Source organism: Leptidea sinapis, chromosome 30 (assembly GCF_905404315.1).
Source record: "Leptidea sinapis chromosome 30, ilLepSina1.1, whole genome shotgun sequence".
Classification (NCBI taxonomy): domain Eukaryota; kingdom Metazoa; phylum Arthropoda; class Insecta; order Lepidoptera; family Pieridae; genus Leptidea; species Leptidea sinapis.
The window spans coordinates 3,176,177-3,192,274 of record NC_066294.1 but is presented as its reverse complement, the minus strand read 5'-3'; the positions used below and the strand labels follow the sequence as shown (position 1 = coordinate 3,192,274).

The window sequence follows — 16,098 nt, the reverse complement described above, 5'->3', positions numbered from 1 at the left end:
GAGGTTCACGGGCTCTCAGACTATAAGTCGAGTGAGACTCGACTACCGAGTCGAGTCGAGTGCCATAGATTAACATACAGAAGTGCCAAGTGAAATATTGATGCTATCTGTCACGGAATGATCCAGGTATTATACGAAACGTATTAATATAATAATTTTTACCAAACAACTACGCTTTTAGGTAGCTAAATACTTAAACTAAAGAAACAAGTTTTACGGGAGTTGGGGGCGTGGATTGTGCTATTTGACTTACTTTGGAGTTTTTGCAGCAACTCTGTTTCTATCGGTATATTTTTTGCTAAGTGCAGAAGAATCAATGGATAATTTTCTTACTCTCCCATTGTCTTATTGTAATAAACCCTCAACAAAAAGATATTCATAAATAATATTACAATATACAAAAAATAATTACATACTTAAAACTTTTTGGGATCAGTTGTTAGTAAAATTGTAAACATGGAACTGTTATTGTAAATAAATTCCGGTTTTATTTTATTCTGTCTGTATGTGTTTGAAGTGAAAACTTCTTTTACCATTAATCATTGTGTACGGGTATATAAGTCATATCTGATAAATTACTCAACCACTTTTTTACCTTTTTAGTTACCTTGTTTTAAGTTCCAACCGCATCAGCGTGTCAAGAAGTTTTGAATTAATTATTAAATTAAATTTTAATAACACTTTATTTACCCAATTTCAATGCAGTTTTACTACTTTATAACTTTTACAACATGAACTCATGAGTGAATCGTATTTTAGGCATAAATCACTGTGTACGGGTAAAAGTCATATCTGATAAATTACTGTATGTTGTTTCAATTTAAACGAAGACGCAATCAACAAGTTAGATTTATCTCTTTCTCACTTGCGATAATTGTATCATGCTATGCTTCTTTCAGATATAATCGTTATGTAGCGTAGTGCTATTGAAATGTTAAATGATTAATGTGTGCGTAAGTGAATCATTTTAAACATCGAATTTAGTCTAGATACCTATCTATACTTTTAAATATCATTGTACTATGTAAGCTAGTACTGACTAGTGACTACTGATATTACACAGTGATTCTTTTGTTATTCTTTGTGACAATGTGATTTATTATTGTGTGTGAAATAACAAGGAGTCTAATAATTATTTTGTTATTATTATAATAATCATAGATAAATATTTAACATAATTATATAATAGGTAGGTACAGCTATAGCGTTAAAAAGTTGCCAAAACACGCTAACAGGTGGCATTACTCTGTTTTCCCATATATTAATGACACTATAGAAGTAGTCCCCGCAACATCTGAGTTTTCACCTCGTTACTCGTTAGAGTAAAAGTGTTCAGTGGTTTTCACTTGTTTATACCTACTGTAATTTTAGAGGAATTGAGGTATAAATGGTTAAAACTTGGTTGATAGAGCTTTGGTCCACGATTATAGTGCTACCACTCTTATTACAACGAAATACACAGTTTTCAAGAAAACTCAAAATAAAAGTCTACCCTCCCCCCTACCTAATTTGTTAATGGGGGGAAACGCCTACAGTTTGGTTCTAGCAAGCCGTCTAATCTGTCATAGACTATTTTTTACATTTCATTTCACTATTTTTCATACATTTTATGGCTGTATGGGCTTAAGCCCTTTGCCTGTCCAAATATTTTACAAAGAAACCAAAATCATTTCATGAATCATGACAGTTTTTAGCCTCCCCCCACTATGTCAGTAGTGTTTATTTACGTGATTTATCTGTTTTAGGTTAGAATTTTTTTCGTTATTTTCTTGAAAGCGGTGCATTACCTTGTAATAAAGGTGGTATCATTGTAATCGTGGACTAAAGCTCTATCAACTACAATATTTTTTATTAATCCATATTCGTGCTAAGGGATACTAAGTCCAACCCGCAATGTCTCAAAGAAGAACTAGTAGGCCAAGTGTAGAACTCCCAGAAAATTTAGAGGATGCGGTTAGAGAATGTGTTCGCTATATTATTTGCCGTGAAGGAAGCAAAATTCCTATAAAGCGCATTGAAATTATTAAACATCTACAAAATACATATCAAACTTCAACAAACCACATAAACACAGTGATTTTAGAGGCTGATAAATTATTGAAAAAAGTTAGTTTGTTATTTAAATACTTTTTCTTTTTAATTAATATGTATTTGAATAGATTTTTTACTTGGACACTGTACACAGAATAGATAAATTTACTTTTAGTGGACAAACAATCAGACATATCTTGTTATGTAGTAAAAATCAAAATGTTTACATTTAAATAATGTTATTTATTTACAGATATATGGGATAAAACTAGTACAAGTTGAATCTAAAAGTGGTATTCAGTATATAGCGGTATTAGACGAACCATGTGAGAAATCGTTATTGTCATTGGCAACAGATGCAACTCAACGTAAAATTTTGTTGGCTATGTTGACCCATATATTTATGTCTGGAGCGCCAGTCAAAGAGGGTATTTTTAATAATTCTTGTATTTATCAAAATTTATTTATTAATAATTATAGCTTATGGTCACCAACTTATGGAATGTGAAACAAGCTTCAACATTAAACCCTGTTTCACTACTTTGTGGTTAAACTGAAACGAAACTTGAACACAGATTTACAACATATATGCAAATTTAAGTTCTTAACTCTATTCTATTCTAAGACTAAAAAATACCTTACCACTACATGGCTATTGTCTGACATATGGAAATATTTAAAATGTATTGCCACAGAAATGACTACATGATGACGTATCAATTGACTTAATACATAAATAACACACACACACACCAGAAACTCCACGGATTTCAAATAATTTATAGATATGTTCAAACAAATGTTGCAATTCTGACCAATCTCTGATTGAGTTTCATCACCAAAGTTCATATTCAGTCATCCAGTCATGGGAGTAAGTATCCCATAAAAATCCCAATAAATTTAGATTTATATATTTGTACTACCTTGCCCAGGGCGAAATAGCTGGCCTACACCCCCCCAAGTTCCTAATTCTTGGAAATCTGTTAGAATAGCTATGGGGTTAATAAGCTGTTATTTAATTTCCATCAAGCATACTGTTAGAATTCCTATCCTAACTCATAATATCATAATTATGGTGATTGTGAGCTTGTTTGTGTGTATTGCACAATGACGTTCTAAATATATGTCTATTTAATATACAAATCACATAGTATGCGTTTTCTTCGAAATTTCTTGCCTCGCACAGCCACTTTGAGGAATCAACTACCAGCAGCGGTCTTCCCAAACAGATACGACTTAGGGACCTTCAAGAAAAAAGCATACTCCCACCTTAAAGGCCGGCAACACATTTCTTGACACACCTGTTGTTGCGGATGTCCATGGGCGGTTGCCTCACCTCTCCCCATTCCGTGAGCCTCTTGCCCGTTTGCCCCCTCTCATATAAAAAAAAAAAAAAAAAAAAAAAGTATAAAATCAAAGCCGAAATATGAAACATGCCTCAAATTACACCTCAATAAGCTTTAACTGCTTTATTTATACATTGACACATTTACTCCAGTTGTATAAAATATTCGTGGTCAATAAGCAGTGATGTAAAACATTTATTCAGCTTACATTATGTGTGTTGAATTTAGAACCCGATTTGGACAGTGTCAGTTGACACAAATATGGAGAAAAGTGTGCTTACATCGTCTTTAAGCACGCTTTTGCCATTACACTGAGAATTATATCTGCTTATATGTGTATAGATTGTCATTGGTATTGTATGTTAACTATACTACAGATTACTGTGAAATTTGCACACATGACAATTCATGGGTACAGAAAATTAGCAGTATATTTTATCATGAAAGAGTTATGATTTCCCAAGGGGAATTCAATATGAATGTAAGTATCATAACTCAGTAGAATCCTAGATTATTTTACTCCAAGACAACATTATAATATGAATATAGTGTACTTGAATTCTAACAAGCAATTCTTAAAAAGTGTAAAGAACAGACAAATTGGTATAGAAATAATCAATGTGATTGATGATGGCTTCCAAATGACTGTTTTATTATCCTATAAATTTATGTGTACAATTTGCTTGTATTTTTAATCTTAATGAACCAATTGAAATAATTTGAAGTAACTGATGAAAAATAGTGATTAAATCACCACTTTTCAGATGATATGTGGAGTTTCTTATCAGAAGCAGATCTAATACAGGAAAATGATTATGCAGGACGAAAGATCTTAACACATATATTTACCAAGCAAATGTACCTCAAATATACAAAGGTAGATTAGTTGTTGTGTTTTGAGATATTTATGATGGGTCTAGTGCCTTGCGACAAACAAGTGAAATGTGTGCATTAGAGAGGTTTCACACTATTTCTAAAACAATCCAATTTGCACCGATGAAAATATTAACTGGCATATTCATAGAACTTTTTTTATAGTTTACCTACTATATCTGGCCTCTGTCATCCGATATCTTTCAGTCAAATGTGAAGTAGCCATAATTATTTGTATATACTCTCATGCACTGTATCCGAAACAAAACCGTTTTGTGTTATAAAATGAAATCAAAAGTGAACACACTTCATTCTTTAGTAATTACAAAATTTCTCTCACTGTTGTAAAAATGTAACACTGCATGGTGATTGTTAAAAACTCCTTTTAAACATTGTTTTACCAAGAGAGGGTGCACCTAGAATTCCTTACTTCTGCATCTTCGTACATACAAATAGCCTTGGCAGAAGTTGATCCTAATTGAAAGGAATCAACGACGTGAATGCTCTGTGGCCCCTGGTTGCTTGGAGTTGGAACAGAGATCGGACTAGTGAGTAAGTAATATCTGTATTCGGTCTGAGATTTCTAGATCAGTATTTTCACTGATATGGATTGGACTTTGTGTGAAACCTCTTAAGATTTTTGTGACACTAATTGAATCATTTTACTATAGTTACTGAGCTCTACTTGACCAGGGTAGTTAGTTCAGCACTTTTTAAGATAAATATTGTCTCCCATTTAGTAAGCTGTCCTGCATCCTGGTTAGTGTGCTCCTCCAGTTTCTGTTTATAATATGTACCGAGAGTAGCTTTAGCCTAATTTACTATATCCATACTGAGATATTCATGGCATTTGTTATTTTAGTAAATCAAGTTAACACAAATTAAACATAGCAAATAATTAATTTTGTGATGTTTGTAAATTTCACATTTGAGACGCTAGCAGATCCTCACAGCTGCGTATTATGTCCAGATGGGTTGGATAGAAAAAGTCCCTAATTATTCAATTAGTATGAGAATTAATGAAATTCATATAAATATCAAAAAAAATATAGGTTGGTGAAGGTGATTTGAGCAAGTACACTTTTGAATGGGGCCAAAGAGCTATTGAAGAAGTTCCTAGAATGTTTCTGCTGAAAAAGTTTGCCGAGGTATGTAATAAGTTTAAAGTGACAATAATTATAGATGATGTTATGAACTAAATGTTACTATCTTCTATTTCCGCAAAGTAACGCCTACTTCAATAAAGTTACTATCTAATCCCTCATGTGTTACACTCTAAATTCAAAAGCATCACATGAGTACTTCAATGGTTTCCTGTATGTTAGTGATATGTTTTAGGATAAATGTCTGTTTTTTCCTGTGTCAATCATCAAGTCATCTTTAGTCTGGTTAATTTATGAATCGCAGCTTCTTCGAAGCCAATTTGGGTTTGCCTTCCAGGTGGCCTCTCAGATTTGGGAAACAGTACTCTAATACTAGGCGAGGCATTAAGGGAAGTGTCTAAAAGTGTAAAAGCTAAAAAGACAGGCTCATAGATTGTGGCAAACTTCTGAATTTCCTCCGGACATAAATGGCTGTACTACGTAAAGGCTATACTTAAGGACGCGTTCTCAAAACAGAGAGGTATCGAATCGCACCACTACACTGACACATACACGTACTTAAAGTTAATTGCGGGAATAAAATGAATTTGATACTTTAGCAAGTTTGAATTTTTTTCACAGATAACTTTCATGTTTTTTTAATACCTATATATTTTTGATAAAAATGGTTGATGTATTCGTTTAGTAGTTAAATCTTAGAACTTTACATGGCAATTCTGTCGCATAATGTCGTGTGCAGTAAACGCAGTTTTTTGTAAATTCAACATTATTGATATCGTATCCGAGGTTCTTGAGGGTGCAGAGAACGAATTTGAGATCATTTTTGAAATCCAAGATGGCCGAGAATTTTTACCGATGAAACGAAATAAAGTGTCACGAAAATGAAGGACGTTTTTATCTAAGAAGAGGGGAGGGAGACTGAGTCTGATTGAGATAGAGTGAGAAAGGGCGAATGAAGCATGAAGCAGATGGTACCGCTATGTAGTAAAACAACTTCACTACTAGCGTTGTATCATGCAGGTTTAGCGCGCGGCCGCGAGGAAGTAGAACATCTTCCCTACTAGCTTTGTATCGTGCAGGTTTAGCGCCCGGATGCGAAAAAGTAGAACATCTTCCCTATTAGCGTTGTATCGTGCGGGTTTAGCGTAGGGCCGCGAGTAAGTAGAACACCTTCGCTCCTAGCGTTGTATCGTGCAGGTTTAGCGTGGCAACGAGTAAGTAGAACATCTAATAATTTCTAATATTGACAAAAAACAATTGGTAGTAAGTAATAATTAATAAGTTTTCACAAAGAAGTTTCACTTCTGACATGTGTACTTTGTACGCACGCCATTTCTTGTCTTGTTTGATGCTTTGAACGTAGCGTCCCCCCTAAGGACATCTTGCCTAAAAGTGGAGATTAAAAAAATACTGGAGACTTACCTTGTGGGGTATTGTTGGATAGGTCTTTGGAAGTTAGATTCAGGTTTGATATGTGACATTTCCTTTGGTCTTTTGAAAATAATGCGAGATTAAGGAAGATATACGTTACATTTATGTAATAGCTTATACCTTATGATTACAATATCTATTGAAATAACTCTTCTTGACATAATATGGTGGTAACTAAAAGTCGAAACGTAAATATTTCTATTTTTTTGTGTTGTCTGATGCTTTGGTCGTGCCCCCCCCCCCCCCTGCCTTGTGGTATCGTAGGTTAGTAAAATATACAATTAATATATGATACTTTATTGGATATAATTAACTTTATTTTTTTTTCTAAGGTATGGTTGCAATTCTCAGCTTATTAAGGGAATTTAGAATTAATTTAGCATGTGGCACATTGTTAGACAGGCCTTTTATAATAAAATTTAAGGTTACGAATGAATTCTAATTTTGACGCTGTAAATGACCCATGAGAAAAGTTGGTTAATTTCATAGGCGCCATCATGGATTTCGATTTTGACCCGATATTCATTATTGTTGACCCCGAAAACCATGCAAATGACACCCATGAAGAGAAGTTGGGAAATTTCATAGGCGCCATCTTAGATTTCGATTTTGACCCGGTATTCGATATTGTTGACCCCGAAAACCATTAAAATAACACTCATGAAGAAAAGTTGCCAATTTTATAAGCGTCATCTTGGATTTCGATTAAATATTGACCTTTTATTTGATCTAGTATGTTTCGATAGATATTTCTGTGCAATGCGTACGGAGTGACAAAATAAAATAACCATTAATACCACACATTAAAGCTCATGCTTATCAGAAAAAAATATTTATGATAGAATTTTAGACAATTCATTTATATTTTTCTAAGATTATCTATAACATATTCATTAATTTATTTCCTGTGTTTTTGAATATATATATCTGCTTTCCTTACATATTTTTTAAGAAACAAACTTATGTAAGTAGTAGCAGAAAAATGATCCTGAACGAAGCCCCATTTCGTCAATTTTGTGTTAAGAGGCGGATAATCGTTTTTACGACATAAAATATCAAAATTTTAAAGCAATAATTTCGGGCTAATTGGAGATAAAGAAGTAATCTATTTCTATTTTTAGTTTTGTTAGATTTAGTTTCATTTCATCACAAACTCTACCGAAAAACATCTATTTTTTTGTCAGATTCGTAAACGCGTCCTTAAAATACTTACTGTATACTCAGCGATTGAAACTAGATAACAGCACGGAATAGCTGGCTTTTGTCTGGCCTAATTTAAGTTGCAAATGTAATAATAGGTGACCTTTACGACATGACGTGAAATATTTTGCATTAGCATTTGCTAGATACCCCTAGCAAATGAAGCCTTAGTCTTTTCTTCGTTCACTTCCTGAAAAAAAAAATTAACGAAACGAGCGATACAAATGGAAATGTCCACAACATGTCCTTATCAGTAAAAAAATCAGTGTAATCGCTGAAAAACAAACTACTGTTATACAAATGCATCCTCAATCCAATTTTGGACTCGCAGAGCTACTCTAGCACCTAGCATGTAACTAAATTCTAGAAATACTCCCGAAAAAGTGACTCAAGCTACAATTATTATACCTCATTATTTAGTTTAAACGTTAATTTAAATATCATTTATGTGTTTCTATAGAAATATAACGCATCACATTTCATGGCATTCAAAATATGTACTTGATAACACCTCCTTTCTCTTTTCTAGTTTAGTTCAAGTGCCATCTAACGAAAACCTACATCATTAAGATGTTCTTTAAGTAAGCACGCTCATCGTAAAATTCACTCGGTTATTTTTCCCTAACGCGCCAAAGGAGTATAACTTTAAAAAAATTGCAGTTAGGTTAATAATAATTACGTATGAAATGTCATAGTTTTGATTAGTATAGTTGCGGGTTGTGAAAAAGGTTCCACAGTTAGATATAGTAAACACACAGCGTAATAAAATGATTAAGAAAGTTTCCCACGAAAATAAGTGAATTATCTCATGCAGCCTGATAATTCACGTAACTAACGCATGTCAGTTAGGCATATGCACAATATAAAACTAGCGACGTTCAATTGAGCACACTTAAAAACGGAATAAGTAAGTCCATAGGCTTGTCGCAAAATACAATGACAAAAATAATAATTTCAGGCATTTGGAGCTGAACCAACAAACTGGAGCGAGCAGTACAAAATCGCCACAGAAGCAGTGTAAATACAATTTGAAGTACTTACATTTAATTACTATTGTGAAACGAAAATCCAACAAACTGGAGTGAGCAATACAAAAACGCCACAGAAGCAGTGTAAATATAATTTGATGTACATTTAATTACTATTGTGAAACGAAAATCCAACTGGAGTAAACAATACCGCCACAGAAGCAGTGTGAATATAATTTGAAGTACATTTAATTACTATTGTGAAACGAAACTCCAACAAACTGGAGTGAGTAGTACAAAATCGCCACAGAAGCAGTTTAAAATATATAATTTGAAGTAAATGGTGAAAGGTAAATGCAGCCAGGCTTTTAACCATAATTTTGTAAACATCACGGATTATGACTGCTAAAGCGTCTCAACTGACAATTGTACACAATATCTATATAATATACACTTAAAATGTGGAGTATAAATAAAACTGTTTTTTTTAAATTATGTTTATTTTATTCTTCTTTAGTGTAATAAAACAAAAGTTCTTACAAAAATTCTAGTTTTTCTTCCTCATGCTGTTTTACTATTGTAGAAAAATCAATATTGTTATAAAGAATGTATTAAGTATAACCAATGAAAATATGATTGAATAAAAGTCACTATCCCACCCAGTTTGTTATTCAGCACCCTTCAAACCGAAGCATTAGCGCTTGCACACACAATTAATGTTAAAAATAATTATACTGAGATATTGCGACATTAATTCATATCGGGAGAAATAAAAATACTTTCTGTCTGAGTAAATTCTAAGGCACCTAAACAAAAGCGGAAGAGTCTGTAAACTTTCTTGTATTCATCAGACCCTGGTACATCACCAAGGACATCCAAAGCTTTTGCAGTTGTCTCAAATATAAATGAAATTTTTTCATCTTTACCTAAAGTTATCAAATTGTCAATATCCAGATTATTATAGTAAAGCTTCTGTTCACTAGAGACATGATCCCTCGAGGTCTGATCTTTGTTCGCTAAACAATCACATACATAGTTGTAGTCTTGGGCTGAAATCTTGCAATCAGTGTCTGGAAACAGTTCACTGGAAATTAAACATTATATTAGAATAAGTTGATAAGAGGTAAGTAAACTATTTTTATTATTTTGTTTTTGCTAAATTAGTTAAGTACATAGTTGTGAATAAGAATTTATGCACTCAGATAATAAGAAAATAAACGTAATATACCCAGCGGGGATCGAACAGCAGAACCCGCGGCCTGATAAGCAGACACGTATCTACACCAACTAGCTGCTCAATTCTTTATCTGTTCTCGGTTTTGTGAAATAATAAAGCACACTGTCCACGAGGAAAGATAGGAAATTGAGAATTCCGAAGCTGAAACGATCAATTTCTGAAACGTTTCAACTTGTGCATGCTTGGGACGCTATCGATCGATAGCGTCCCAAGCTAAGCAAGATAGTTTTAAATTTTATCATTTGGAAATAATATTTACCTAGTAGATAAGAAAATGTAAAGTTGCAACAATCTACAGAGCTTCTCTTGTTAGTCAAATAAAATATACTGGGCAAGTCTTCGGCTCTTGTAGTCTCTCTAATATTTCTACAAAGTAATATAGTGTGCGCTTTGGCACTACGTCCAATCAGAGTCCGATCCGTATTCGTGAAAACACGGTCCGAAGTAGTATTTGAACTTGGATTTCTACGGTTGACTGAAAGAAATCGGATGACGGAAGCCGGATCTAGTGCGTAAACTACCACAGCAATAGTTCTACAACTACTCCGGACTGTGTTTCCACGGATACGGATCGGACGTAGTACGAAAGCGCTCTAAGCAAGAGAAAAAATAAACGGACTTATTAATGTTGGCCCATGAGACGTCGATTCATATATTGATTCGCCTAATGCGCGCAACAATAAAATCAAACACAAATCCTTAATTTGTTCTTTTAAAACTTGTAAAGCGACAGAAACTGATTTGCGTTTCCTGGCTAGTAGCCACATCATGGTAATAAATAAAGTCGGCTTTTGAAATAAAATGCATTCACAATATTTCGATTTTCTATTATTTACTCGTGTAGAGATACTCTATGTGGAGCTAGCTCCTGGACTTCCATCCAAGTCATACTTCTCTTATGATAAGCTTGTTATAAATGCATTGTCATTAAAACTGAACCAACATGTAACCATTCAACTATGTAGGATAAGAGGAAGTGGTTCGGAATCTGCTTGCAATTTTTTACTATGGAATGCACGATCGTCGTGGCGATCTCTGCCAGAATACACACCTACGAGCCAAGGACCATACCAACTTCTTGACAAAGAATTCTATATTTTCATCTTACAGTTGATAATGCTGCTTTCAATAAACCTATAAAAACGCTGAAGTATACAATACCAAAAGAGAAAGAAACATGAATGAAAGTTCACCTGAAACCACTCTCCGCGACAAGTACTTACTACCAATTATTCATCATAGAAGGGCTTGTCATGAAAACTGGCGCCTGAGAACTAATTTAAAATCCACAACAGAAGTTGGATCTAGCCTAGATCTAAACAGAAAAAAGTAGATGCGTTTGGGGAACATCTGATAATTCAGAAATAGATATTGTCTGCGCCAAGACTAACATTTTGTGCTTCCTAACAAATCACTGAGCTATAAAAGGTCATGGGTGTTTTCAGGCAAATGAAAAAAGTTACGATGATTCAATCACCTGAAGAAATCGGCACTGCTCAAATTTGCGAATTCTAGGAAAAACTGGGAATGCCATTACAAACTGCCAATAAGTCTCACTAAAAAAAGTAACAAGAGCTCCGGACTTCTCTTCAAACAATGGATCTTCATCAAACCTGACCTACAGTTTGGTTTAAACGACACCACAGCTGAAAATTTTTAAAAAGTTAGCGAAGTTATCAGAGATACACTTGAAAATAGGGAATACTGGTAATCTGTATTTCTTGATTTAAAAGAGTCCGAGTTTGGCACAAGAGCTATCTTAGATCAAAACACTGCTGCTATACCAATACTTTGCTCATATAAAACCATACTTGGCTATAGGATCATTCAAATAAAACAAGATCGAAGCACTTTTAGTTTTCAATCACTACCAGCAGTTTTGATTGCCCTTTTTGGTTTTTGGTCCGGTCCTGTATAAAATATTTACGATGCAAGTTCAACAGCTTAAATCAAATTAATAAGTAGAGTATAATACTAAATGGAGTATAAAATATGTGTCTGCCCAAAAGTCATGAGAAGTAACATTCACTATGCGGAGAGAACATACGGGTCCGTCACACTCTGGAATAATATTAATATTTTCTCGAGACGTTATTAACATTATTTAGTTAACACTTTACTCATGGTTTATCGGTGTGGTGGACTAGTTTCTGACCATTTGGAGGTCCTTCATCAGGGCGAGTGTAGTGGGTTCGCGATAACGTCCCGTCTCCTACTGCGGGACTTGACAGGTCGGAGGGCACGGGGTGTGCCGGTGGTGATAATCAGTATCACTGAAACTATTGTGGCAATAGTTTAATTAGACAAATAAAATTTGAAAACAAAATTTTATGAACGATGCGGGACTGGGACTAACAAATTGTTTAGTTTAATTAGTATTTGATTTACTAATGCAAAAGCAGACTATTGAACATTGCGTAGTTGTGTAGTATGTTTGCGGTGATGGTGGGTCATATCAAAGAACACGCAAGAAATCGCCGACATTGTTGAAGAGCCATTTCCGTGTGTTAAAATTGTCAAATAGGTACAGGTTTAAAATATTCCACTAAAGATGTCTTGTGCATGCCTATAGTAACCTTGCAAGTAATTTTGAAGATCAGTAATCGTAACGTGAAGGCTTCAAGTCGAGAGCGGAAAACTTGGCTTTGCAATAAATAGAAGCAAAGTTAATGATTATGGACTGCACCGGCGTTATACCTGATGCTGGGGACCATTCAGGGCATAAGCCCTGGATAAATTCATATATCCCGGGTTTAAAAACCACAAAGATTTAAAATAAAATAATAAAACTGTAAAAATATTTCACGGCTGAGATTCGATCTCTCGACCTTGCGGTGTTTCGGCTTCGCAATCACTATGATTCTGAATACTGGTATAATGAACATATGATCATTAAGTTGAAATATCCGAACAATAATTAGTTGTAAGTATAAATCCATAATTTCAACGACTGTCTTACGGATTCTCGATCAGGACACGTGCCCTGACGCGAGTTTAACATTTTATACCCATCCCAAGAAAAGTGCTCAACACCGCTAAAGAAGTTTACACTTCAAAAACGCCTATGGCTAACTAAAAAGCCATTCATATGGCAAGGAATTCCTAAACACAACATGGGCGACCTCTGGTTTTCCAGTTTTTTACCTATGGAGCTGAAACATGAACAATCTAAAGCAGCAATATTTTTATGAGTATTGTCTTAAGCGTCTGTGTATCCATATAAATTTTATATTTTCACAAATTTCTACACAGCAAATTGTGGGAATAAAATGCCGGATAGATTATGGGTACCACAACGGCGCTTATTTCTGCCGTGAAGCAGTAATGTGTAAGCATTACTGTGTTTCGGTCTGAAGGGTGCCGTAGCTAGTGAAATTACTGGGCAAATGCGACTTAATATCTTGTCTCAAGGTGATAGTTGTGGTGCCGCTCAGAATTTTTGGGGGTTTCAAGATTCCTGAGCGACACTGCATTGTAATGGGCAGGGCGTATCAATTACCATCAGCTGAACGTCCTGCTCGTCTTGTCCCTTATTATCATAAAAAAAAATGTTCAAGGAATCTATAATGGCTGGTGCAGACTTGCAAAGTACCTTCAAAGTAAATTGTTTCTGCATAACTTAGTACTTAGATTTAAAATAAAATAACTAAATTTCCAATAGGTACTAACTCGGACACAATCAGCTCATCTCCAGGTTTGATATTCCTGATAGCAATATAATATGTTTTTCTGTTCAATGAAATTAACACACAATTCGGTTTGCAGGAATAATTCAGCTTACTAGCAAAAGTGTAGATTCCAAAAGAAGGTACTCTTACAAGCAAGTGTAGTTTTAAAAATGCATCAAATGAATACGGATATAATTTCCGTACTGAAGCATACAGATATAAATGCATCATTATTCTAGCAAATGCCCTCATTGCTTTCTGTTTCCCACTTTGTGGAAAGAATAATCTACTTTTGTCTAAGTGTTGTATAAGTTTAGCAAAAACAAAACTGGTATTGAATTTTTTTCCATATATAAATGGCTTATTTTCACTTGCACAAAGTATGGAAAATTTATTGGTAAAGTTTAATGTCTCAATATTACTGCTCTTTATTCGTTCAGAGCCCATCAACTTGGAAGCCTTGATGAAGTCATTCCAAGAAGATCCATATTTCATTTTAAGTGCAGTTCTAAATATTAAAGAATGAATGACTCCTTCATACTCTGTTAGTTCTATAAAATTCACGATTTTACATTCAATCTCATGATATTCTTTGAAGCTCAAATCTTTGCAGTCTTCGCTGCAATATAAAACATCACAACAGTTTTGACAAGGTATTAAATTTGGCACAAACTTGTAACAATAGTGACAAAGTACCAGTCTATTATCCGTAATAGAAGTCATCATATATGGTTCTTCATAAGTTATTACTTTCCCTGAATGTATGGAAGATCTTGCAGTGACTTTCACTTCTCCATCTATCAGCCTGACATCTATATTGGCATATGGTATCTGTTGGTGTTGTTTTACATCAAAATAATTTTGGGCATAATTTTTTATCACATCATCATACTGATATATGTATAATCCCACATGTTTTTCAGCTGCTTCCCTTCTGTTTTGAAGTTTTGTTATTATATGAGATGGGCATTCTGCAGCCAGGCTTTTTTCAATATCCGATATGCATAATTCAAAAAGATTTACTTTGAAAAGAATTGCTGATCTATTGCTGTAAGCCAATGCCATAGCTCTGGAGTTAACTGGCGCAAACATTAGGGCTTTATTGTATAACTCCAAGGCGGCTTTATATTCCTTATTGTTGAAATGATTATTTCCCTGTTCACGATATATAGTTGAAGGAATTTCAGATTTATACATGTATATTTCCTCTTGAGGAATGAACTTATTGGCGAATTTTGTCTGCAAGTTCAGTATTTCTAATGCTGTCATAACTATATCAGCCAGATCATCTGATTCCAGAGCATTGTAAACTTTGCGTTCTGTATCAATATTGTTGGATGATTTTAATGAATGAAAGTTTGTCAGCCACATTGTATTTACTAGAAACAAATTCAATTATATAAGTAATTCCAACACAAGTATAGATCTTATGTAGAATATAGCTGTTTGTGAAAAGATTGCCATAGAGTTTTATTTCTAACTAGCTGATACACGCAACTTTGTCCATGTACACACACGAGTACATGACTGACGATGTAGTGATAATAAAAATCATTGCTTCTTAAAACTTTTATAACATTATATTATTAAATGAAGATATCACAATATTTTTAGGTAAGGGCCAAGTGTCTAAGGATTAAAACTTAGAAGACTTATTTGAAATCTATACAGTTGTTTTTCCATGCTCTGCACACAAATGTAAACCTCTATAATTTTATTTAAATAGATTTATTCGTCAAAGGCATATAATATTATGATTCTGAACAATGAAAGTTATTAACTTAGTACTGTTGCTGCTCTGCTTAGAACTGTTCTTTTAAGAACATCTATTAAATGTATTTTTAATACCAGTTCCTTACTAAGTACTTACTTGTGGGAGTTGGGACACAATCACGACCGCTAAGGGTTTTTTGCAAATTTAAACAATTGGTTGCTCGAAATTCAAATTTTAAAATCTAAGTAGGAAATCGTAGAGAATCTTAGACACAGAACACTATTAATCTAACGATCTTAGATCGCTACTCTTTGCTTGTTTTTTCATTACACTCCTACGCACTAATACCTATCGGGTCTATAATGTTACGACTACAATTTACAGTCGCGCGGTAATATATATTAATAACAAATTATTATAATTTATAGCCGGCAATCTTAATTCTTAGACTATGGATCCTAGTTCCTACTTTAAACTATATACCTAATATCTATACGCCGGTAATACATGTATTTCGAACAAACAAA

General features: G+C 34.0%; 2 protein-coding genes across 2 annotated transcripts; one reads left to right on the top strand and one right to left on the bottom strand.

Annotated features, from left to right (window-relative positions):
- Nucleotides 1-1,690: 1,690 nt before the first annotated feature.
- Nucleotides 1,691-9,444, top strand: LOC126973916 (non-structural maintenance of chromosomes element 3 homolog). Its single transcript, XM_050821286.1, has 5 exons — nucleotides 1,691-2,106; nucleotides 2,285-2,459; nucleotides 4,142-4,254; nucleotides 5,303-5,398; nucleotides 8,943-9,444. The coding sequence occupies exons 1-5, from the start codon at nucleotides 1,894-1,896 to the stop codon at nucleotides 9,003-9,005; spliced, it is 660 nt and encodes a 219-aa protein (XP_050677243.1). The 5' UTR covers nucleotides 1,691-1,893; the 3' UTR covers nucleotides 9,006-9,444.
- LOC126973867 (uncharacterized) lies at nucleotides 9,434-16,098 on the bottom strand. The gene is made up of 3 exons (XM_050821222.1): nucleotides 15,728-16,098; nucleotides 13,859-15,236; nucleotides 9,434-10,036 (listed from the first exon to the last, which is right to left on the bottom strand). The coding sequence occupies exons 2-3, from the start codon at nucleotides 15,226-15,228 to the stop codon at nucleotides 9,703-9,705; spliced, it is 1,704 nt and encodes a 567-aa protein (XP_050677179.1). The 5' UTR covers nucleotides 15,229-15,236; nucleotides 15,728-16,098; the 3' UTR covers nucleotides 9,434-9,702.